This window comes from Cupressus sempervirens, chromosome 8 (assembly GCF_028749045.1).
Source record: "Cupressus sempervirens isolate cs-2001-9-10 chromosome 8, ASM2874904v1, whole genome shotgun sequence".
Lineage (NCBI taxonomy): Eukaryota > Viridiplantae > Streptophyta > Pinopsida > Cupressales > Cupressaceae > Cupressus > Cupressus sempervirens.
In genome coordinates, this window is record NC_143125.1 from 501,885,808 (window position 1) to 501,912,568 (window position 26,761).

The window sequence follows — 26,761 nt, forward strand, 5'->3', positions numbered from 1 at the left end:
AGCTTCCTCTTGATTACACCATACATCCTACACTGCCTACACCCACATCCATACAGACTTACCCAATATCATCTGACACTCTTCCATATCCATACCGTATGCCATACTATAACACCGTATGGACCAAGTTGCATGTCATGTGACTATTACCTGCCACAGTACAAACATTGCATCACACTATATGGCATTGCTCCTTGCTATGTAGGGACACTAGTTCCAACATATGAACAACTTCCACACATACTCTCAGTCTCTCGGGTCACCCTAGTCTCTAAGGATAACATACTGTCAATCTCTCGGTTAACATATTTTCAATCTTTCAAGGTCGGGAACATCACAGTGGTATCAAAGCACCTTCGGACAAAAGACACCTCTGGACAGAAATCACCTACAGATAGAGATCGGCTTCAGAACATTACATCATGATCATAGGTTCACGATCAAGTCTTCTCCCACAATCCAAGCTCGTTGACATTAATTCAACCTCGCTGATGAGATATAACAAATATGCTACCATCTATTACTGACATTATTCTCTGCATATTGGTCTGTTACCAGTCTTCACCAAATGAATTGTAACTCATCCTGACCTCTATATAAAATCCAACGAACACAAATATCATATCTATACTCATCCTTCTACACCAAAATAAGCTCACAAAGCTTAACATGTTATATGCCAACTTCGTCATGCCAACAAATACCTTGTAATATATAGAATCTCTATCTATCATTGATCACATAAACATATGTTGTCATCAATGACAAAACCTATCATCAATAAAACACATAAACAGTACATCCAAGTGCTGACCAAACCTCTATTTCTAACACCAACTCCAACCATAAATACATAAAAGACAGTTAGATTGTAGAATAGAAATAAAGTTTAAACACAAGTTAAATGTGATATGACGTCTCCCTAGACAATGGGCTCTCGTCCACTGTCTTCCGACTAGAGAGCTTTCGTCCTCGAGTTGGTTTAAGTTGGGCTTCCAATTCCTCAAGAGAAGAAATCTGAAACCAAAACCAATATCCAAGCATAGCCCAAATAAAACCAGCTCCCCTCCTTTTAATGTCCAATGCCATGACTCTTTGGCTTCCCCTACCCTCCATGTCTTTTTGCCATTTTGTCTCTTATTAACCCACTTTATAATGTTAAATTAATCTTTTTATAAATCTATATTAAGCTCACATTAGCCAATTTAATATTTCATGAATTTGATTTTAGGTTTCCTAATTCCCAAAAAATGGGACATTACATTTCTAAAATCTGCAGGTAGTACGATCTCCCATTGTTTTTCTTAGTAGGACTCTATCTATCATTGATCACATAAACATATGTTGTCATCAAAGACAAAACCTATAATCAATAAAACACATAAATATTACATCCAAGTGCTAACCAAACCTCTATTTCTAACACCAACTCCAACCGTAAATACAAAAAAGACAGCCAGATTGGAGAATAGAAATAAAGTTTATTAGTGAAATAGGATCTGTAACTTGTAATAGCACTTGTGGATATTTGATGTGTTTTCCAAGTTACTATTCCAATGAATATATATATGATATAAAGAGGCATGCCTCTTGAAGAGACATGTCTCTTTAATATATTAACTTACATTAGTTATAGTTATAACACAATTAATATACTCTCAATATATATATATATATATATATATATATCACTCTTAATATAAGTTAATTATTCCATATATAACATTGTCATATATTATATATCTCATATATATAAAATACAATTTATCCGATAGGATTATAACATTAACACTCCCTCTTAATGAAGAAGGATAAAACACATAGATATTACACTATAGGTAATATTTCAAAAATAATATATATAGGAAATCTTTGATCAAAAGATTTCTAGAATATGATATCATGTAAGTATTGGCCTATCAGAATATCAACATATTATATTTACCAATTACTATTTGATATCATATTTGGTAACATGAGCACTGGCCTATCAGAATATCAATCAAATGATATTCACCAAATACTCTAAGTAATGGCCTATTAGAACATCAACTAAATAATATCCACCAAGTACTCAATGTGATACTGGCCTATCAGAATATCAAGGCAAGATATACACCAAGTACCGAAAATATATCTATACAAGCAACTTGTAGATAATCAAATTAATGATATCAACTGCCTAGTTGTTGATTTATAAGATAAAGCCTTTACATGAAACAATTTCGCAAAATTGAATCATGCTACAAGTTATTGTAAGGATGTCACTTTACAACAACTTCACCTAATACAAGTGATAATCATTTAGAAGTTGTCACTTCTTCATGATGTACACAAGGGACAGGCTCATACATGTATGACATCAAAAGTTCGCATGAAGTCTCCACGAATACTGTCATGTGGTGTTGTCACAACATTCACCATAAAAACATATCAGAGAATAAGATTTCTCCCTCTTAGTTTGATATCAACTTTTCTGACCTTTTAGCACAAGGTTCTTTCTGATGAAGTATCAGACTTCCTCTGAATCTATTATCATCCTTCTAACCTCTTGGTAGCAAGTCATGTCATGCTTCCTTAGTTCAATGGTTATCCTGATAGCATAAAGCCTTCCAGCCTACATACATGAGACTTTATCCCATGAATCATAGTCTTTTAGCTATTATAGTTTCTGACTAGTGTTGAATCCATCAACAAGGTCTACTCCTTCTGAACCAATATCATCAAAAGTTTGATTTAAGCAATTTTATTTTCTGCTCCCTCTCTTTCTCCAAGGTTGCCTCTAATGATCTATCAGACTCCCTCTCATAATTTCAATCAACAAGGATATTTGCTTCAAGAAACTCACATTATTCAACATAAACATCAGATGATTAATGAATCACAGCTTCTTTGGAGCTGCTATCATAAGATTGAGTTTGTACAATGTTCCTATCTTCTTTCTTGCAAGGACATCCTCAGAGACAAAGGAAAAGATTTAGGAAAATGACTCTTTATATCACATATAGAAGTGCAAATAAGAGAGAGACTAAAAAAAATAGGTAAGTGTAATACTGAAAGATGAGAAATACTTATCTGCACATGAAGGTCCATATCCATCAAGTCAGAAAATGCCTCCATATATAATCATTTGTCAAACAATGAGAATGGAACATTGGTTTATATTCCCCCTACAATGTAAAATTCTCACTCTTACATCGTCAAATGATTTTACATTACATCAATTTGTGACAAATCAACTTGATTTAAATTCTTGTAATAAAAAGCAGCCCTCCTTCTATAGAAGCCATTTCACATCATTAATATGGATTGAACACTAATCTCTCACAACTTCTGATAAATGAGAGGAACTTTTGAACTTTGTCCTCCAAAATGTAACATTAGGTGATTCACATATAACATACTTTTATAGCATAAGCATAGTCAGATTTGAAATACATCTCAAACTTGGAACCTCCTACATTGTCACGATATTTCACAAGGGTTTCTTCCTAAGTCCACCATAACACTCTGGATGCCTTAGAAATGAAAGATCTTATGGCACTTCTCTCATCACGACATTCATTGAATCATTGATCGGTATTCCTGAAGGTGGGTGTACATGTATGATAGTCTCATAATTTCTTATTACATCTTCCAAGGAACAAACTAATCAATTGTATTGTTCATGTTTGGACCTTAATTGAATTGTTCATGTTGATGTTTTAAAATCTTGTTTCAAGACATCTGTTATGTGCTCTGGCTATTCCTCTTGTTCCATGCATTGAAATGAGAATAATTGATCCACATCAATGTGAAATCTTATGCACATGGATTGTATGCAGAAAATTAAAATGATTACATTAAGCTTTGATGCATTCATAAAGTCATTGCGAAGATGATTTTGTTCTGGGCGTTCCATTTCGAAACGATCTTGGATAACATTTGCAAGGAACTTTGGATTCCACAAGACCACATTTCACTGCTTCATCTAGCAACCATGATTTGACGAGTGATTGTTCTTCTATCAAGCAGTCGAATTAAGATTCAAATAGAATTTTCTGCTACTTCCTTCGGTAATAGAACACAGCTAGGGATTACCACTGGTTTCAAAAGTTCAAAGCGAGTGAATGATGGCTGACACATGGTTTTCTATTTGTAAAATTCTCAGGCTTTAACAATGAACTTCTTTCACCTGGCTTGACAAAGCACAGAGTTGCTTATGGATAGTCACATTATTTGACTAAAGTTGCATGCTTCATTAATGGCCAAGTTGCTTGATTTGAGAGCATAGGTGTTGCTATTTGTTCCATCCTTTGTGGATGTTGGGTGCCTGGTCTCATTCGAAACCCAAAATGATTACTCATATTTTCCTTTTCACCACCTATTCTACTAATGTATGAGTTTAATGCAGCGCTATTTTCAATATGAAGGGGAGTAAATGGTGTGCTTCGGGTAAGGTTGGTCTAACAAGAACACTGGGGAAGTAATTAATTTCTTCAAGAGTAATGCTCCAGCAATCAAAACTAGTGTAATCAAGCTAGTTGATAAGCAGAGATGAAAATGTTCTGTTGTGCTCAGCAGATACTCTGTTGCTTGTCAGTCATATACAACATTTTATTTTGTTTTTCATTCACCTCCTGTGTGTATGCTTGCCTGATAAAATCCTTATACTGAGAACGTCCAAAATAACGATAAAATTCCCTACTGTGTGTCTACTTGGTAGGATGCTGCTCAACAATACTTATGGGCAATGTTTATCATTAATAAATAAACATATAGACACCATGTCATCCAACTCAACATAGACGTATACCTTTCTTCAATCTTGGCAGCTTGGTTCAGATAATCCTCTAGCTTTGAAACATGAAGAATTATCACTGTCAACTAGGTATCTGCGATTATCAATATGAACTACAAGAGAATGTATATCATCATCTATCAATTCACTGTTCTGATGCATATGAATGAAGCATCCCTGTGAATATCACGAGCATCCTCTTCACTGTGAAATTACAAATATTTTAGACAAATATCTGCATCTGACTATTACTGCCATTTTGACATTAATGACTTCACTGTTCAGCAATTTTATTTTTATTTTTTTTAAAACGACACAAAAAATACCATCTCAAAGGTCACGTGGGTAGAAGATAGCAAAATCACAAGTCCCAGGATCGGAACCTGGCTCTGATACCATGTTAGTGAAATAGGATCTATAACTTGTAATAGCACTTGTGGATATTTGATGTGTTTTCCAAGTTACTATTCCAATGAATATATATATGATATAAAGAGGCAAGCCTCTTGAAGAGACATGTCTCTTTAATATATTAACTTACATTAGTTATAGTTATAACACAATTAATATACTCTCAATATATATATATATATATATATATATATATATATATATATATATATATATATATATATATATATATATATATATATATATAAGTTAATTATTCCATATATAACATTGTCATATATTATATATCTCATATATATAAAATATAATTTATCAGACAGAATTATAACATTAACAAAGTTTAAACACAAGTTAAACGTGATATGATGTCTCCCCAAACAATGGGTTTTCATCCACTGTCTTCCGATTAGAGAGTTTCCGTCCTTGAGTTGGTTTAAGTTGGGCTTCCAATTCCTCAAGAGAAGAAATCTGAAACCAAAACCAATATCCAAGCATAGCCCAAATGAAACCAGCTCTGCTCCTTTTAATGTCCAATGCTATATCTCTTTGGCTTCCCCTGCCCTCCATGTCTTTTTGCCATTTTGTCTCTTATTAATCCACTTTATAATATTAAATTGACCTTTTTATAAATCTATATTAAGCTCACATTAGCCAATTTAATATTTCATGAGTTTGATTTTAGGTTTCCTAATGTCCCAAAAAGGAGACATTACATTTCTAAAATCTGCAGGTAGTACGATCTCCCATTCTTTTTTCTCAGTAAGACTAGGTTAGAAACTCATTCAAAATGCCTAATAGGTTTGATGATATCTCCCTCTTTCAACTTCATTAGTTCCTTTTGTATTTGTGGATCTTTGCTTATGTCTAAAAGGCTTTGCATTTGGCTGGAGGGTAATAGTATGTTTAAGCAGATTTTCCCTCTAAGTTTTGAGCTCGTCATAAGTCAATACAAAACACTTTCTCAACTTTCTCAACAATGCTATTAACAATTTTTTTTCTGACAGCTCCAATCTCTTCCACATATAAATCATTTAGGGATTTGCATGTGCTCCCACGTTTACACCTTCAACATCATTTTTTAAAACTGACTTGCTCATGTTCTTGTAATAACGTCGACAATCAAACATATTTTCTTATGCAACAAGCCTTTTAAAAGGAGCGTTGGTTTCATTCCACTATCTCTTACTAAACAATGTTTCTTTTTCATTCTCAACTTCAGCCATAGGTTTCCTCAAATTTTCACTTAATGAAGCTAACATTTCAAGGCACAAACAATATTGCTGACTATGAAACTTTATTGCTAAAGCTGAACATTTCTCATAGGCATGATATTAGGTCCTTACATACACTTCTAAACTATTCTTTGTAATTATTAAAGTGATACATACAGTTGAGGAAACTATATATTTTTTGGCTATGACAAATTCTTGCCAACAGCAAATATTATATAGAATAGTTGGCCTTGTGAGAGTCTCCATATTGCAATGATATGAGGTAGAAAAAAACTTCCAAATCATATTTATATGCTGCAGCTGCTAGAGCATCAATCTCTACTTTTCTTGACCTATCCACCCATTCGATGGCAAATGCTCAAACAGCTCCAAGCTATCCCAAACAGCATCTTTGTATGCCTAATATATTTCTTCCTTGGCTGCTTCAATGTTCTTTAATTGTTACACTATCAGCTCGTAATCTCCCTTAATTTTTAAGGACCTAACATCATGCCTCTGAGAAGTATTCAGCTCTGGAAATAAAGTTTCATACTCAGCAATATTGTTTGTGCCTTGAAATGTTAGCTTCATTAAGTGAAAAATTGACCAATACACCACTTGGTGGAACTAAGAAAACCTCTGCACCTAAACCATCCTTTCAACAAGCACCATCAATAAAACATGGTCCATGAATCATTCACATTTTTTGTCATCCATAAGGTGGTGAGATCAACCTTCTTATTCTCTTGTTTATCGCAAAAACCAAAGAAATTGTCAATAACAGCATCAAATAAATTTCTATTATTGGTGATTTTGTACCTATCCTGCACATTCTCCATTATCTCTCGTTCTTTGTGTAAGTTGACATTTACCCCATGCATATCTAGAGCTGAACATTTCTCATAGGAATGATATTAGGTCCTTAAGAACTGAGGGAGTTTAAGAGCTAATAGTGCAATAAGTAAAGAACATTTAAGCAGCCAAGGAAGAAATATATTAGGCATACAAAGAACAACAGATAATGGAGAATGTGGAGGATAGGTACAAAATCACCAATAATAGAAATTCAATAAGTGAAAAACTAACCAATACACCACTTGGTGAAACTAAGAAAATCCCTGCACCTAAACCATCCTTTCAACAAGCACCATCAATAAAACATGGTTCATGAATCATTCACATTTTTTGCCATGCATAAGGTGGTGAGATCAACCATCTTATTTTCTTGTTTATCACAAAAACCAAAGAAATTGTCAATAACAGCATCAAATAAATTTCTATTATTGGTGATTTTGTACCCATCCTCCAAATTCTCCATTGTCTCTTGTTCTCTGCGTAAGTTGACATTTACCCCATGCATATGAATGGTAGCATAGAACAGATCTATTTGAAAGCAACCTCCAATAGATGCTACCTGCTTTCTAGACAACAATATACCTATACGAGAGGACAATGCACAATGATTATGTCCATCAAAATAATTTATTTACAAATAGCAAGTTGAATTTAACATTGTCCATACCTTAAGCCAAATGCTTGAGCCCATATGAATTACTCCAACAATGGTGTCCTATTGAATATCTAATCCATATTTATATATCTATTAGGTTAGAAAAACAAGTCACTGATAGAAACTAGAAACATTTACATGAATAAAACAAAAAATCTATATGACATGTACAATGAAGAGCACTACAATGGAAGACCAGGAAAAAGGAACGAAATCCAAAACCAAAATAAGAGAATTTCCATAATCACAATTTAGAGCAGCTGAGAATTCATGAAACATGATTCCTTTCAAAGATACCTTTTACAAATAATAAATTACCTAGGAAGAAAATGAGAGAAGGTAATCACTTGGGAACTTGTTTCCTTTATCTCCTGAATTGTATCAAAATGCTTATAGTTCAGTTCATTGAAGTATCTAGACAGAGAAAGACTGGAAGTTGATAACGTTGATGGCCACTTGCAAGCATGAAAGTCCTTACAAGCCTGCAGACAACAAACATAGCATGCTTCCTAAAAAGCGATAGAACTGCTAAGTAACTTGAAGTTAAAATAAAAATAATTAAAACTAATGAATATTCTTGAATCTCATTGCTAATAATGAACAACACTACATAGCTCATATTGAGATCCATGTGGACTGAAATTATTGAAATGTATTACAATCAAAGAACTTCCACTGATTTCTACTGCAATGCACATTTTATTTAGTTCCAGACATGTTGAGAAGAGTTGTAGTACAGAAAATATAATACAAAGTATAAAAGGAATATCTATAGTAGAATTCATTGAGGAACTGCATTGTGGTTAGTCAAATCCACAAAGCAAGAACTTGATTATAGTGAAATTACTGAACTGCTGCATTTCTAGACCTTTAGGCAGGGGGGTAGCAAGCCCCATTGATTCCCCAATGCATTGTTGAAGGATGACCATGAAATCTTGCTATAAGATCACCTCAATGCACTGCACTTTTCCTTAGGTTGTTTTGCATTCCTTACTTTATATATACTCTTGAAAAAGAGAACAGTTGTGCACTGTTTGATTCATGAATGTGTTATGAACTGCATTCATGGAAAATAAATTGAATGATAGATCTGATTGCATTTGTTAGTAGCATTGTCCAAATTTATCATAGTTACACCGCCCTAGGAGACGGGGGGACGGGGGGACGGGGGGACAAGTTTCCGAGACGGGGGGACAGAGGGTCCTTGATTTGGGGACGGCGAGGGGACGGCGGGGGGACGGCGGCGGGGGACGGGGGGGTGGCGAAGGGAGCAGGGGTGTATGTACTATACATATGATACTTAAAATGCTAGTTATGAAAAGATGTACTACAATTATACAATATAAGATACATAGATGTAAAAAACATTGAACATTGCACTGAAGTTTTCAACTAGAACGTCATGATTCATGATCAAATAAGTTATAACAAACAAACAATGAACATTGAACATTGAACATCAGAAAATATTCGAAATAATAAATATTAGTCTATATATCAGTCTTCAGATCAATAGTATGAGTATCTAGATTCCACTATCTAATAGTAATCAATGATCATATGAGTCATGATTCCTGACATAAAGATGATTACAATTAAGTATCATGTACCATGAACCATGATATCAAAATAAGTATATAAGGCAAACAAAAACTACAAGTCTCCAAGAGTCCATCCAAATCAAAATGCCAAATCAATGATCAATGATCAATGATCATCCCCTGGAGGTTGAAACTCATCACCACTGGAACTATCAGTCTCTCCAAGATCAAGAGCTGAAAAGGGAACACCAACTAGCCCTGTGGTTGGATCTAAAGCATCCTCCTCATCAATCTGCGATGGCTCCTCAGGCTCTACATCCCATCGTGATGCTGGGCTTTCCTTGTACACACTTGTGGTGCGGTCATTGATACGCAACACACTGTGTACAGCCACTAGCTTCTCTGCTCTTTGAGAGGTAAGTCTATTCCTCTTAAGAGAGTGGATGAAGCTATATGTAGACCAATTCCTCTCAGAAGCTGAGGAACTAGAAACCTGAGATGAAAAATAATTGGCTAATGTAAGACTCGGGAATTAGATGTTGAACAATGATCATTGAACAATAAACAATGAAAAGTTAAAAGTTGAGGAACTAAGTACCTGGGACAGCAAACGAATAGCTAGTGTGGTGGTTGTAGATTTCGGTCCATAAGCTGACCACCACAAAATGGGATCCTCTTGTGCCATAGTCTTGATATCCGCCTTTGCCGCTTGTTTGTAACCCCTAAGAGTAGCAAATTTGGTCCACTCAATGCGAACCTTAGCTGCTGTCTCAGGGTCATACATCCTGTCTATGCACTTGAAGAACCCTTCCTTCACCTGAAAAAATTTAAAAAGTACAAATTATTAGCAAATAGAAGAATCAAGATACTAGTAATGTGAATGATTTTAATTCATAAAATGATAAGAATCTAAGTCTTAAAGTGTTATATAATAATAATAATATAAATCACCTCATCATCGTGAAGTGGTGTAACTCTACCAGGCCTAGTCATGTACCACCTCGGATTCAATGCATATGCAGCCATGTGTAAGGGTGTGTTAAGTTTGTCCCATCTACGCTGAATAATAGGCCGAATGTGATCATTGTAGAAGGCTAATGTGGGGTCCTTCTCTCGCACAACTACCCTCATCTGCCCAAGCATAGAATCAATGCACTCATACACCTCTCCAAGTGTGGGTGCATCCCCATCTCCATACCTGATCACCTCAAAGACTGGCCTAATAATAGAAACAATGTATTTTGCATCGCTCCAAAATACATCACTCTTAACTATATCCTTCACCCTTATCCCCTGCTCTGACCTGGAACCATCCCACCTATTCCATTCATTTGTCATAACCATTAGTTGCAGTGGCTCCTGCAAATCAAGCATTCTCTCCAAGAGAATGAAATAGGATGCATATCGTGTCTCAACTGGCTTCAAGAACTCCTTGTTGGCGAAGCTCCTAAATAGTGCATGTGAGGTGTGGTGGTTGCAGATATACATCTGCACATCTCTAGCATCACTCACCACTCCCTTTATCCAACTAATCTTCCCCATGTCCTTTAGAGCATTGTTCATAGCATGCACACAACAAGGAGTCCACCAAATATGCCGATATGTGGCCTCAATAAGCCTCCCTGCAGCTCTGCACACATGAGCTGCATCTGTCACTACTTGGACCACATTTTGTGGCCCAATCTCCTCAATGGCTTCCCGAAGAATCTGAAACTGAAAATCAGCATCTTTTCGATGCCCCGAACAATCAACCGCCCTAAGAAAGAATGGGCCCTCTGTACATGTGACTATGACATTGATGAGTGGACGGTGTCTAATGTCCGTCCACCCATCCATGACAACGCTACACCCCGATTCCTCCCAAACAGCCCTCATGGTCTCCATGGACTCACCAATCTTGGCATACTCATCATCCAAGATTTTAGTCCTCAATTTGTGCTCACCTGGTGGCACATATGATGGTAATCCCGCCTTCGCTACTTTCTGAAATGCCTCCTTAAAATAAGGAGACCGAGCAATGTGAAGTGGAACGCCATTGGCAAATAACATTCTCCCAATGTATGCATCTAACTTCTCTCTCGTTTGGGCTGCAAACAATTCTGCTATAGGGTTGTTGTCACTAGACTGTGCCCTGCGTTTCCCCTTGCTCGTCTCAGCTGCTGCTACACCTATAGAGCTATAAGTAGAGGAAGGTACGGAGGCTGCCCCTGGCAATGAAGTAGATGAAGCTCTATGCTGTGGTCTAGAAGAAGACATGTGTCGGTGTTGTTGCCCCTGTATTTGTTGCTCATGCACCTCCTGTATAGTCTGAATCTGTTGCCTACCAGCCAAAGTAGTAGGCACTGGAAGGCCCAAGTCCTCTGGAACTCCCCAAAGCTTGTTGAATTCAATTCTAATCTTCAAGTTTGTGGATTCACCCAAAAACTTACATGGTTGGACACCTTTACCTGTCCAAAAGAGGAAATGTGCATTCACTCTAGTGATGCTACCATACCAATCTTCACCACAAATATTGCATCTCCACTTTCTTGTGCCACCTGTTCCTTGTCCGCTTGTTATTCTAGTGGCAAATTGTTTTAAAGGAGATTTTGGATCAAACTTACCCCTAGCCCACTGTGCCAAAGCTGGGGAGGGGCAATCAGTAGATGGAGTACCAGATAGTATAAAACCAGTACCCATGGAAGTGGAACTAGTTTGGGCCCCTTGCTGATTTGGCCCAACCGAAATCGCAATGTCACTCTCATGGTCACCCCTCTCAACAGTGTTATCATCATCCTCAACCCCAACCTCAGGCTCAGGCTCATATTCTGATTCACTGCCACTATTTGAATGAAATTCCATCTCATCATCACTATGAGTATTCATTGTGACACTGCATTTCACAAAATGAAAAAACAAAAATTAATAAAGCTAAATTATTGAAATTTATAATTTATAAATGATAAACATAACCGACGACTTCCACTCTCTTAGAACTATATTGAAAAAAATTTATTAAAAAAAAAAAAAAAAGGAAAATTTAAAAAAAAAAAAAAAAAAAAAAAGAGTATAAAATGAAATTTGACTTCCAACGGTTCCGTAGGATTTGGGCTTTTCTGAGCCGATTTCAGTATGTAAGAATTAACAAAAAAAGTTAAAAAAATTTTTTTTTTTTTTTTTCTGGTCTTCTAATATAGTTCGAACAGAGTAGAAGTCATCAGTTTAAACAATCGAAAATAGATATTTCAAAGAGTTCAATGACAACAGAGGTCGTCTAAACAAACAAAAACAATAACATTCATAAACATGCATTTCAAAATCATACAAATTCGTTAGAAAGTTAGAAACCCTACCTTTTGCTTTAAAAACTTCAACAAGATTCGGTGAACAAGAACCTAGAACCACCCTCCTCTTCTTCTTCTTGCTCCTAAGCTCTCCTTTTTCACTTGCAAACACTCTCTTCACTCTTGCACAAACCCTTATCTCAGCTCTTCACTCTTCTTCTTGCTGTTGCAAACAATGAGAAATGCAAATGTGAATCAAAATGAAGAATAGAAGGGTTTTAAACAAAGGAGGAGGAATGGATGGGCCCCACAATCCAATACAATAAATAAAAAACATTAAAACATTTTAAAAATGCGTTGTTTTTTTATGTGTCGTTTTTGCTTGCCGCGGGAGACGTCTAGGCGTCCCCCCGCACCCGTCTCGGAGACGTCTCCCCGTCTCGGAGACGTCTCGCCGTCTCCGGCGGCGGTGGCGCTTTGAGTGGCGCCGCCCGAAACGCCGAGACGCCGTCCCCCCGTCCCGGGGACGTCCCCGTCTCCGAGACGGCCCAGATTTTGGGGGGGGACGCGTCCCCGTGTTACACTGAAATTTATATAACTTACACATCTTTAGTTCTTTGTAATAGGGAAAATTCCTCTGTACCACAATATTGATCATCTACACGATGTTGGATCTCCTTCTTAGTGTAGATTGTATGTACATGCTAATAGTTAGTCTGGATGGCTTCTTGTGTATTTCCTCGTGCATAGCATAATGTGTCTGCTCATATAATACTTGCATACCAACAGTAATCTTTTCTTAATTATATGAGAACTTTAATGAAATGAATGTATGATGAGGTTGTGTCCATGTCTCTGTTCTGAAAGAACCAGTGAAGTCAGAATCATAATAATCTGAGTTCGTTTATGATCTGCCCATATTGGGACACTTTGATCTTTAAATTACTCTTAAGGTAGTCAACCGGGATTTGAGTATGAACAAGGATCCGTGGAACTTGATGATAGAACCTTTTTGTACCTCATTAGACTTGTTAGGTAATAATCCAGTCAAAATGCAGCCCTAAGATGGGTAGTATGCAGACCTGTAACTATCAACACTAGTGAAAGTTAATGCCATCAAGATAGAGATATCCAGTGCATCGGACCAGGAGGTCCATATAACGAGTTCGGTGGTGACACTTGCTACACAGGTTATATGTTGTACTTTTAAAACCTTGGCCAATGTGATACTATTGCTACAAGTACTATATGTCAGTCATTAGGAATAGTGGTGCAACATCTGGCTAGGAAGATCACCTACTAGACAAGGATGTCTTAGGATGACTAGTTATGATGCTTATGGGTTCTACACCAAACCTCAGATGGCAAGAAAATGGAAACCGTGCTTGTGTAATCCTAAGAAGGGTTAGGCTACTTCCACTAGAAGTTGTGCAAGTGACAAACACGACTGAAAGGTTCACAGTTGGGTGCTAAAAACTCCTAATGATACTCGTTTGCCCATGATGGACATATTTCCAGAAAGGACCACTGAAAAAGAACATGTACAGGTTCTAATTTTATTAGGAAGTAATTGAGGAAGTTAGTTTTCAGCTTCATGTGAAAAGTAGTTAGTAGCTATATTACTTTTTTAATGTATAGTTCATTTCAAGCTCCTAGAAAATAAAAGGTGGTTGCCTTTCAGTTTCCCTGTCTGTTATTAAAAGTTTTATTCTATTTTTAATTATGTTAGAAGGTTGTTTGTAACACATGGTATCATAGTGACCAAGTTCGACACTGGACCTAAAGGCTCATCTCATTCACATTTAGTAAACTGAGAAATGTTATTGATGATTCGCAGGATTTTGATCTCACGCACACCTCAAAAGAAAATTTGAGACCCTACTACAGTGCAACTCTGGATTGTTTGAGCCAGATATGATCTTTCTAGAGTGGCATTCTTGGGAGATCATGAGGCCTTGGCACATCATCTCTCCCGTTCAAGAAGGCATCCATCCACCATGGGGACACTTAGCCCTCATGATATGAACAAGTGAGCTCCAGATAATCACTTGTCTATACCATCAATGCTAGTGAGCTGCAAGATGGACTGATGGCTTGATGATTGGTTTTGCAACCATCATCATGTGATCGCCATCATGATATGCATCACAAATCATATCCATTGTCATCCACTCATAATATATACGTTGCCATCCACATAAATGCATCCATCCATAATGTGTCATCACATACATATATTCATGACACCCACACCATTCATAGATACATCCAAGTAGATGTAAATGCATAATTATCATGCATAATCCACATCGTGCTATCATTGTCACATTATTGCATTCCAATCCACATTGCATTAAGCATCATATATCAATGCACATATCCCTACAAAGATGACAGCCAATATTTATATCATTGAGTCTGATACAGTAATCATCATACATCATGAGATTAAAGAAATATATGACGGCATCACTTCCGATTCATACATTGGGCTTATATGTTTACCATTCTGCAATAACATATGTCTATACTATCATCGGGTTGGGAATTAATGATTCATGATTAATAGCATAGCTGGCAACTGTTAACAATAATCACTCATGTTAATGTTGTAGCTTCAGTAAGATTGATTTAATCATTAGATACATTATTATGATTACTAGTTAATCATTTTGATTAGTAATCATTAGACAATTAATGTATACATACACACACACACACACACACATATATAATCATATATAATTAACAATTATCTAATAATTACTAATCATAAATAATGAACCGGTATCTTTAAAGGATTGGTTAAGACATGTCTAAATGAATGGACATGTCCCATGAAGGCACATGTCTCTCCTCGTCTCATTCACAATATAAATACAAGAGATATCACTGCCTTGGGAAAACAGTGAAGTTACAAGCAGTGCTATTACATTTGCAGCAATAATACCTTAACATGGTATCAGAGCCAAATTACAATCTTGAAAGAGATATTTTGACAGACAGATCCACATTAATGGACAATATATATTGTTTCTGCTAGTTGAATATCAGATATGATTGCCATAGGCAATCTCACAGATGACTGCTACAGAACATATATGCTTATAAGAGAACATACAAACAGTGAACAACATGATATATGCACACCATAACATATACAAATTCAAAATATGTAAATGACATATTCAAAGAAACATTGTTTCTTTCAACCTTTCTTTGAACTTTGTTTTATCTATGATATATACGAACGACATGTTCAGGTAAGAAGATATATGCGAATGACGTTCAGGCTAGAAGATATATGCAAATGACATGTTCAAAATCGGTCCATTGAGGATTGTGGGAAGGAGGAAATAATTGAGGGAGAGAATAGGGGAACTATTTTTCATGAAAGAGTCTGTGTTGATTAGTTAGGAGAGATCCCTTCAAGTCACTGTATCTGCGAACAAGATTATCATGTCATACGCCGCACTCTACAATTAAGTGTTGACTCTATCTTCAGCAGCTATCATAACTTTGAAAAGACACGACATTCATATCTACAGACCTTTCCATCATTTAATCATATCCTTGATTTTACTCGATAGAAGCATACTTTGGAAGTCGAACATGATTTACAATGTACAAACTTTCTAATTCACTCACAACAATTAGAACATTTGGAAGGCCCTTTAATCACACAAGTATAGAATTGCGTTTTTGCTATATACTAGGCACAATAAAAATAGAGTGTCAACAAGTATGAAAGAACGACGGTCATGGCACAGCCATATATATATATGAAAGAAAAAAAATGATATGATTTTATAACATATATGCACATCCCAAATCATGGATTCTAGAAGAATATCATATGGACAACATTGAACAAACAATCATTGGATTCAAATATAAAAGGAGATAAAACATCCATCAAGTATAATGGTTGGGAGGTACATAATAAAATAAACTTATACTGAAAGGACCAGAGGGTTAGAGCAGGACCGATCATAAAATTAAGATGAAACGAAGCTCACAGATTGAGCCATACCCATCAAGTCACTGATACATGACTGTTATATAGAAACAACATCACAAGAACTATAAGAAAGAGGGCTGGCTGGAAACAGCTATTCAGAGTTTAATTCAGTTTTGTATGAAGAAACAAAATTTCATCCTAAAATAAATTCTATATATTATAAGTTTTTGACTGAAACAAAGCTATACAGGTATTACTACAAACCACACCAATGATTCATCGATGATCCCATCTGATGAATCAATTGCTTAGGCATTGACGCAAGAAGAGACACCTAGCATTTTGGACTTTGACTGAAGCATGGGCTGGGAGAATCAAAGTATATTAGAAAAAAATACAGGAGCTACAAGTGTCTTCTCAATGTAAATATAAAGCCAATTTTGATTGTGCATACATTCTACCCACAATATCATCCTTAAGACTTACTATTCTTGTTCAATATTCAGGTAGTAGTAGTGACCATTTATTAATAAGACTAAATAAGTCATTGCATAAGAACAATGTAATCGTTGAATCCTAACTATGGATAGAGTCACAACTTCATATCATTGTCAAAGGCTTTGTTTAATCGAGAAAAGAAAAAGAAATTTGTCAATGGTATATGGATCCTTAAGAAATGACGACAATAAACTATAAATGGTCAACTCAATAAGAGTATAATTCTCACATCATACTTGGTGAAGAAATCAGCATGGAGGATAATGATATGGCTGAATTATATGTGAATATTGTTTACCGTATGGGGTAAATAGTTTAATGCATACAGACAATAGACAACAACATGTAACACAACAGTACTCCTTTTATTATTTGCATATATGCCAAAGAGATTACATAGTGCTTCCAATGATGATCCAAAGTTGTACATATGCCATTTTGAAGAACCTTCCCAAAGGGCTCATCTGCTACATGCCGGCTACATGCTAATCTACCCGTCGGCTACACAATATTTACCAACGACATCATCTCATTCCCCCCAAAAGAAAAAAAGTCGTCTCCGAACGACAATTACAAAATATCTGAGACAAATTAACAAAATGGAATACATTAACTATCTAACCACAACAAGATACATTTGTTTCCGTCACACCACTTTCACATTCGTCTCATGCCTGCACCAAACTGGTCTCTAAACCACGTTGCATCTGTAGCCTCTACTAACACAATACTGTCTCCTTAGTCAAGCTAACCTTGATAGCCACCTGTGTTGTTTTCTCTTCCAACTCCTGGGTACACTTAGCTCGGTGTCACTTTACTGCCCTCAACTGGATGATCAGCTCCTCCCAAGCTCTCTATGCATCCACCAAGATAGCTTCACGTCCAACACCTACTCCAAGTGTTTCAAAGCTTATCACCCTTCTCGAAAGGCTTGCTCCATTGTTCTCTCCACCTCTGGCACACAGACACTCCATGCTCGCAGCAGCTCTAGGTCTCATCAACTAGTCACACTTCCCACGACTGATAACTGAACCGACTGGGGGGTCTAGGGGGCATTGCCCCCAACGGGGTCAACAATTTGTCTTTCTCCTTTTCTCTCTTGTCTTCCACGACAATGGTTTTGACAATTTCCACTTTGCTAATTCCCACTTCGCTATCCAGAACTTCCCCGAAAATATCCCTTCCTTACCTTAAGACTTCTTTTTCCCCCACGATGTGGGGAAGGAGTCCACACGATGCCTGTTCTTCTCTTGGCAAGTTTTCCTCCTTGGATAAATTTGCACACACAATGCCTTCTTTCCGTCACCGTTACCCTCCTTTAACACACTCCCACGGCAACATTGAAGAGTTTAACTTCTCCACGCCAGATCTTTCATATGCATTCAATGGTCCTAGAGGGAATACTTCTTGCGACCTAGTCACACTTTGAAAGTGAACAATGGCAGTTCGGTTATCTTAGATGCAATGAAAGCACAACACTCAACATCAGCATCACCACTTAAGCTCTGTCAACAAACCTGGATTCATCATTCAGCAATGTTATAGTGAAACAACAAACTCTACAACCTCTGTGCCTCCATCATTACTTGAGCTCTATGTCCGCGGATTTGGTCAGCGTCGGGAATGAGGCTGCGGGAAGAAATTGGAAGGCTACGAAGCAAGGAAGTTCATGCCGACCAAGGGAAAAGGGAGTCCGCAGAGGCAAGCAACCCGCAGAGCTGGGGTGTCTGCGGCCACATGTTCGCAGAACACCCTCTGCGGGACATGTGTCCACGGGAGTCTCTAGGTCCGCGGAAACTCTCTCTCTCTCTCTCTCTTTTTCTTTTTCTTTTTTCTCTTTTTTATATCTCCCTCCAAGCTTCGTCATTCTTCGTCGACAAGGGAGTTGTTCTCGTATGGTATAGCTTTAACTTTGAACCATTGACTGCTTCTGGTATTTCTTTCCCGTGCAATGTCCATAGCTTGATTGCTCTGTTATCACCTACTTCTCGTATTTGGTATGGTTCGACCCATTTGACTTTAAACTTCCTTGGTTTGATTTCGTTTCATCCGCTATACTTCAACACCAGCTGTCTCGGTTGAAACTTATTTAATTTCAAACGCTTCTCAAGCCATATCTTCTGCCTGTTTTGTGTAACTTTTGTGGCCCATTGTACCTGTAGTCGTCACTCATCTAGTTTATTTAAATTATACCATCCCTCCCTCAGACTTTCCATATCTCCAAACTTGTTCTTGGGACTCGGTACGTGTTTTCCTTGCAGTTGGCAACTTTCTACTAATTTCATGGTACGGTGTAACCTTTTCTTCTCGTGCTGTCCATTCACTGTGTACCGGATGGTGGAATCTTTCCTTTTGCTGCCTTTAGCTTCAGTCGTAATCGCCTTCGTTTCTTCCACTTCTTTGTATTCCCTCAGATATTCATTTTCCTCTCCCTTTTCATCGACCCTTAACATATTACAGCTTGGAAAGAGTTCGTAATCCTCCATCTGCCAATGGAAAAGGTCGTTCATCGAGTCTACGTTGTCCTCATTCGATCCTCCTAATCTTGATACTCCTTCCTCCGATTCCATTCTTCTTTCCTTCATCGTCATTCTCACTTTCACCTTCTGAGTCTAACAACGCTGCCTCCTCACCTACCATTTGTGTGTGCAGTTCAATTATGAATCTTCTGCCTCCGCACTCCATTGATAGGGTATTTCGTTTCCATTCATGTTTTACTTTTGCTTGTACCAACCAACTCCGTCCAAGAATAGTGTCATACCCTCTTCTTTTCAGTGGAATGACCACAAAATCCAATAAAAATGGTTGGGTTCCAATAGTTACCGGCTGCACCATCAAGGTTCCTAACGGTTTGATCCCGTGCTAGTCTGCCGTGAGCAACTGCAATGTTGGTGGCCACAGCGTAGGTTGTCCTAACTTTTTCCATACATCTTCTGGTAACACATTCACGCCTAACCCTTGTTGATGCGAGTTTTGTATCACTTACATAACATATAAGTAATTGAATATCCGATATGGAGTATGAAACATACAATTCCTCTCTTAATAAGTAATTGAATATCCAATATGGAGTATCAAACATACAATTCCTCTCTTGAAAAGTTATTGCTCATGGGATATGAGGATAACTCCAATGTTCCTTACTCTTGTGGATACTCGCTCAGTTTTATCGATGTGATTTGTTGGTAATCATGTAGGCAACCTTACGCAAATTGTTGAGGATGACTTGGACTTTGGTGGGATGATGGAGATGGTGGTTCGGTGTGAATGCTAGATGATGTTGATGGTAAAGTGATGGTGGTGGAGGGTGAATGGTTCTTACGACTGGTGTTTTCTAACTCTCTTCTCCTAAGTTCTAAGTCCTACATTACTTGCTATCCTACTCCTACTCCTATGGATGGAAGAATAGCAAATGGACTGGGACCAAACCTAATGAAAGTTAACCAGTGGCCTCGCTTCCACAGGTGCAATGATTCAAAGGAAAAATAAACTAGTTTGCCACACAAGGCTTCCCAACAAGCCGCTAGGATGCTAGTGGTCTAGTATTGATCCCTATCAAACATCTACTACTGCTACCATACAATTATCCATCTTCTTCACTCCTACTTAGCAACTTGAAATGAAATTTGCTTCAACAACTTGAAAAGAAATCTACTCTAACTTTTCGGAAGTAGAAACCATGCAATAATACCAAAGGCCCTTAATCACCATGCAAGTCACAACAATGAGAAAGAAATAGAAAATTTTGGTATTATCTTATGTAACAATTTTCTCCGACCCTTACAAATGAGAGCAAATGGCCTTTTATAGATGCCAAAATTACAACTGACAATAGAGATCAAAGGCAGAACTGACGATCCAGATTGAATCCTAGAAACCTTAATTAGGGTTGCCACCCCATCGGCCAATGAGAAGATGCCACCTCGTCAATGGACCAATGCAAAAAGTGTAAAAGTGGCAACCAATGAGAAGGCATCAAAATGGCAGCCAATCAGAAATAGACACTTGTCCTATTCTAGAAGAAAGAGAAATTGCCACTTGGGCTTACATTAAATGATCTTCTAATATGACTCTCCCCTTTTGTTTTGTTCTTTTAGCTAAGGCAATGAGCCTAGCTAGCCTTTCATTGATTTCCTCTATAGAGAGAAAGGTGTGTGCTTTATCTTGAGCTCCGCTGATTTCATCACGTTGTTTGCTGCTTGTAGTGTCTTCTCATGATCTTTCTCATATTCCTTTGCGAATCCAATGAAAGCATTTAGGGAGGAAAGGGTGTTCAACTGTTTCTTCTTGATGGCAACCCTTCCTAGCTCATCCAATCTTGATCCAAGTCTTGTCTCATTGATATCTTCTTCTTTGATGTCTTCAAAATCAAGCGCCATCCCAACGTTGCTCATCATGGTTGAAATGGAAGTGTCAATGCTTGGGTTGTGTTGTGCAATTTCCTTCTGTATATCTTCTTTGCCAAGGGGGATTGTCCTTGCTTTAGTCTGTCCTTTACCCATATCATGTCTACTGTACCAATATTGGTGTCAGTTATTCGCTTCATTTTCAAGAAGAAAGGTGTTTTGGGCATCATATCCTTTTTGTCTTTCTTAGTGTTTGTCCCCTTAGGATTCTTGCTTGTACTAACATCCTCCATCTTGTCGCCCTATTACAGGATGGTAAAGTGGTGGACAATTAGACAAGCAGAACCAAGGGAGGCAATCCTTAGACTAGAACGAAAGAAGGAAGTTAACTTAAGGACCCCTTTCAACTCTAAATGAATAAAAGTCACCTCTACCAATAGTCGGATCTTGACTCTTTTGGAATTTAGGTTCAGACCTTGAGAATTTCAAATCCTCTTGCAAATCAGAAATCTAAACACTTGAAACTGTCCACCATTTGTCCATAAAAATTAGACTTTCCTCATGCATCTCCTCCCAAATAAAGTTGCCTAAGTCTAATGTGAAAAATACAATCCCCAAATGGAGAAAATCAAACCTTCATCATAGATCGCCTATGGCACAAAAATCAGGTTTGCCCTCAAAATTTGCCAAGAGTGGAAAGTTCTGCCTTCAAACAAATCTGCCCAAGCATGGAAAGTCTCCAATTTGCCCTCCAAAGTCACCTAGAGCATAAATCACAGCCCTAAGAGAAGGAGAAAAATCACCAAATATTGCAAAAATCTGCCTCCAAGAGAAATCGCCAAGGAAGAGAAGAGCTGCTTCAAGTCTAAATTCGCCCAAAATGGAGAGAGGACTGCTCTTGCTAAAATCGCCAACACCTTGAGGAGGAAAAGTGAGAAGTGAGGAAATGGGAGAGAGGCCTCCTCTTATACCCAACTTTTCCTACTCCCTCCTAGCTAGCTGACTTGGACTCTGGGAGCAAGAAAAACAATAGTTAATGCAAAATTATGGCCCACAATTAAATACTTAGCTAAATATTAACTTTCCCAAAATGAAAATTGCCTTTTTTAAATTGCCAATTAGATCCACATTGCAAAAAGAAATTAAATAATGCCTTGAAGATGTTAAATACTTCCATTTAATGAGGATTTAGTAATTAATACGTCATTAAAATTGGATTTTGGCTAACCAAAAGCCATTTTTCAATATTAAATTACTAATTTCATTAAAAGGCAAAAAGTTTTCAAGGCAATTTTAATCCAATAAAGCCAATTTTTGCAATTTTTTGTCCAAATCGATTTTGCTATGCCATTTAAATTTTTTTGACAAAAATAAAACCAGTTCTAGATTCTAAAATCGATTTTGCAATTTGGCTTCATCGCCACAAAATTAAATTTTTTCACCAAAGAAAAATTTAAGATTTTCTAAAACTCAAATCTAACAAAATTTCCCTTTTGAAAATTAATCAAATTTACACAATTATATCTAGATTTTCAAAAAAAAATGTCTAAGTACAAATTTACAATTTTATCATGCCAAATGTTGTCTCTTAGAATTTTGTCTTGCCTAAGGATGAAATTGGTCGTTCTGGAAAATCAAGCTGAGAGCAGGTGAAAATAAACCTAGCCCTTTCCCCTTCTGGCCTGAAGGTGTCTAAGACTCAAAACTCTAAAAAAAAAATCAAAACTGTTGGACAATCAAAAATTTGCCAAGGAGATTAAAAAAAGGGGGGGTCCCCAAAATTTTGGGGCGATGGTGTGAGAACCTCACAACAACCCTCCGTCCACAACTGTGTCTATCAGAACAATTCCCAAAATCCCCATCTCGACTACTGTCAGATGTCTTCCCGTCATAAGCGCCAATAGCATTGGGTCTGTTGTCGTCGTTCCACTACCATCCTTTCCTATTTCCTCCATCGCCTTCGGAAATGGTGTCATATTCAGAAGGGTCATCCGTAACTGGGCCATTGTGAGAAGGTCACTTAATTTGATCAGAACTTCCATTTGCATCACCTGCCTTATTATGTTTTGCTCAAGGCAGTTCCTCATTGAGGTACCAGTAGTGTTCTTCAATTGTGATTTCTCTGCCTGCGTTGCTTTCTCAATTTCTGCCCGTGCTTCTTCCAATCTCTTCTTTTTCTTCCGTCGGGTCGGGGTACAGTTTTGCTTGTTTATGGGTGATTGCCAAGACTTCTTTATTTGTGCTGATGTTGATTAAATTCACTCCTGATTTTGGGCACTTGGCATCTTCACGATCTCTAAGACCACACCATCGGCATAACAACTTTTGTGTATTCGCTGATGTATTGAATTCGGCTATGGCCTCCATTATTATTGTTGGTATTGTTGTTTTTCCCTCTGCTATTATTTTTGTACCCACCCAAAGTGGCACCATCATTGTTTGTGTTTCTGTTCCCTCCTGATGTGGAAGCTGCCTGTGTCAAGAGCACTTCTTGATGCCCTCTTGTCTTCATATTGAACGGGCATTCCTTTGTGAAATGTGCCATAATTTGGCAGATATTGCAGAATTGGTTTTTTGGACGGGATCCCTTCGTGTGAACTTCTATCTTGCATCCTGTGCACCATAGATCGTTTCCCTTCGTCTCTTTCTGCATATTCTTAAATTCCTTCATCATTCTGATCATATCCTTCTAGAGAGCTCGAACCTTCTTGCTGCCCTTTTTGTCATCACTACTATCTTCTTTTGAAGACACATCATCTGAGTTGGATGAGCTACTTTTCTTCTTCTTTTTCGTTTTCTGTTCACTCTCTAAGTCCATCGCCCAATTGTATGCTTTGGTGTATGATGATGGTGGCACAATCTTCATTTTCTTCCTTAACTCCGAGCGTAGTCCTTCAATGACCCATCGCTTTTCAGCCCATCTGTCGGCTTACTTTCCATTTTATTTATTAATTCTTTTAGCTTTCTGGCATATACACAGATGGTTTCATTTTTCCCTTTCTTTGTGGTGCAAATTTATGCTACAATCTCATTGTCATCTCGTAGCAATTGAAATTCGGTGATAAACTCCTTTTTAACTCCCGCCCATGTAGTTAATTTTTGGGGATATGCGTTGGCAAACCAATCAACTACTACACCCCTTAGGGTTGCTGGAAATTGACGAACCCATTCATTTGTGTCGGTTACGCCATTCGCCGTCCAAATTGTTTTGCATGTTTTACAATGTCTGATTGGATCGGCCATTCCATCACCATCAAACTTTGGCAATTTCTCTTTTGGTCCTGCCATTATTATTTGATTTTGTGTACCAGCGTTGTTCAGTATTGCGACACTGACGCTGTTCGGAACTATGACACCAACGCTATTTTGCACTCTAACACCGGCGCTTTGCACTCCAACACCAGTGTTATTGCAGACAGTCGTCTTATTTCCAACAGCCATGCTATTTGGTGAAGAAGGATTTTCCTCAAGCAAAGTTGTTCCTTCCGAAAGTGTATCGCAAACGAAGAGTTCACTCCACGCTTGTGCTCCCTTAGCACTCCGAGCCGTGCGAATTGATTCCCTTCCATTTGGATTCTCTTCCCTCGGCATATACAAGTTCAAAAATTCCTCCCTTATTTCTTCCACCAAATTCAACCACTATCGAGTCTCTTCTAACAATTCATCGGTGCTTCGGTGTCCGTCAGCAATCTGTTGAAACCTCCGTCTGCGCTCAGCCAATAGTGCCAAAATTAAAATTTCTTGTGTGGTGTGTATTCCATCTTTTCTCTTTATCTTATTTCTATGCTTGTTAAGCCGATTCAACATTAGTCTTCATTCCTCTGCCTTCGTTCCAGGTCCATTAGGCAACGGTGCCAAATGTTTACCGTATGGGATAAATAGTTTAATGCATACAGACAATAAACAAAAACATATAACACAACAATACTCCTTTTATTATTCGCATATATGCCAAAGAGATTACATAGTGCTTCCAATGATGATTACAATGATGATCCAAAGTTGTACATATACCATTCCGAAGAACCTTCCCGAAGGGCTTATCAGCACATGTCGGGCACACAGTAATTACCAGCTACATGCTAATCTACCCGTCGGCTACACAATATTTACAGACAACAAATATTAACAGAAAACCGTGTTCTTTCTTAATCTTCATTTGATTACTACCATTTGTCCTATGAGTTGGTTGGTTGAGCAGTTGGGAGATAGTTGTAACTAAACCTAAATGTACCAAACCTTAGCACCGTGTAGTCCAATATAATTTGGGTCAAATTAAGTTCAGAGAGGGATACATCTTCTAGCCTGGCAAATTCAAAGCACTCATATGCAGACTATTGCTTCTTAATACTAGGAATCACAATCATATTCCAAATGGAAGTAGATGCCTGAACATACAACAAAACAATGGAATAAATAATAAATACTCTGAAAATTGGAATAGGCAAATTGGATGTGTTATTTATTGCTGAGAGCAAACAATTTATATCTGCTAATATTTTGGACTGATTGAGTAGTTGAGGTTTGATGACATGTAATGCTTGCTTTAGATATAGATGTTCATGATTAATAGAGTTAGAGGTTGATATCTTTCATGCATGATTCTCTCTCATTGGACTTAGTGACTAAAACTCCATAAAATGGAGTTAGTGGGAATTTTACATTGTGGAGGGGAATGATAACCAATGTTTCATTATGTGAAGGCATTTTCCTGATTTGTTGCATATGGACCTTCACTAGAGCAACTTGTATCAAAGATGTTGATGTTTTAATAACTATTTATTATCCTTGAGTATTACATTTATCTACTCATTGTATTCTCTCTCTTATTTGTATTTATATAGTACTATAAAGAGCTATTTGCCTTGATCTTTTCCTTTGTCTCGGGGAATGTTTTTGTAAGAAAAGAAGATTGGTACATTAGGCATGCTATCAAATATTGTGCAAGACTCAATCTTATGACAATAGCTCCAAAGAAGTTTTGATCTAGGATTCATTAGTCATTTGATGATCGTACTAGATAAAGTGAGGTTCTTGAAGCAAGATATCTTTGATGATTGAGATTATGCATATCCTTCTATATCAAGAGGGAGCCTGACATTTCATTAGAGGCAATCTTGGATGAAGAGGTTAGGAGGTTGATACATGTACTTAAGAGAACTACATTATCTTAATATCTAATGTTGCCAAACCTAAGGATAATTCCACAATTTAGTACATTCACTCATGTTACTATGCAT

The 26,761-nt window shown here is 37.4% G+C and overlaps 2 protein-coding genes across 3 annotated transcripts in view; both read right to left on the bottom strand.

The window, feature by feature from the left end:
* LOC149543389 (uncharacterized) overlaps window positions 1–26,761 on the bottom strand; it is a 240,212-nt gene that overhangs the window by 63,681 nt on the left and 149,770 nt on the right. The window contains exon 5 of one of the 2 annotated variants that reach the window (XR_016355631.1): window positions 8,260–8,394. Coding sequence is in view for 1 of the 2 variants with exons in the window: in XM_089798187.1 (XP_089654313.1) it covers window positions 8,231–8,394 (164 nt within the window). In the remaining variant the exon portion in view is untranslated. Of the gene's footprint in view, window positions 1–8,230; window positions 8,395–26,761 lie in introns of both variants that reach the window. The other variant, XM_089798187.1, reaches the window with a different exon arrangement.
* LOC149543390 (uncharacterized) lies at window positions 9,549–10,241 on the bottom strand. Its single transcript, XM_089798186.1, has 2 exons — window positions 10,052–10,241; window positions 9,549–9,946 (listed from the first exon to the last, which is right to left on the bottom strand). The coding sequence occupies exons 1-2, from the start codon at window positions 10,235–10,237 to the stop codon at window positions 9,620–9,622; spliced, it is 513 nt and encodes a 170-aa protein (XP_089654312.1). The 5' UTR covers window positions 10,238–10,241; the 3' UTR covers window positions 9,549–9,619.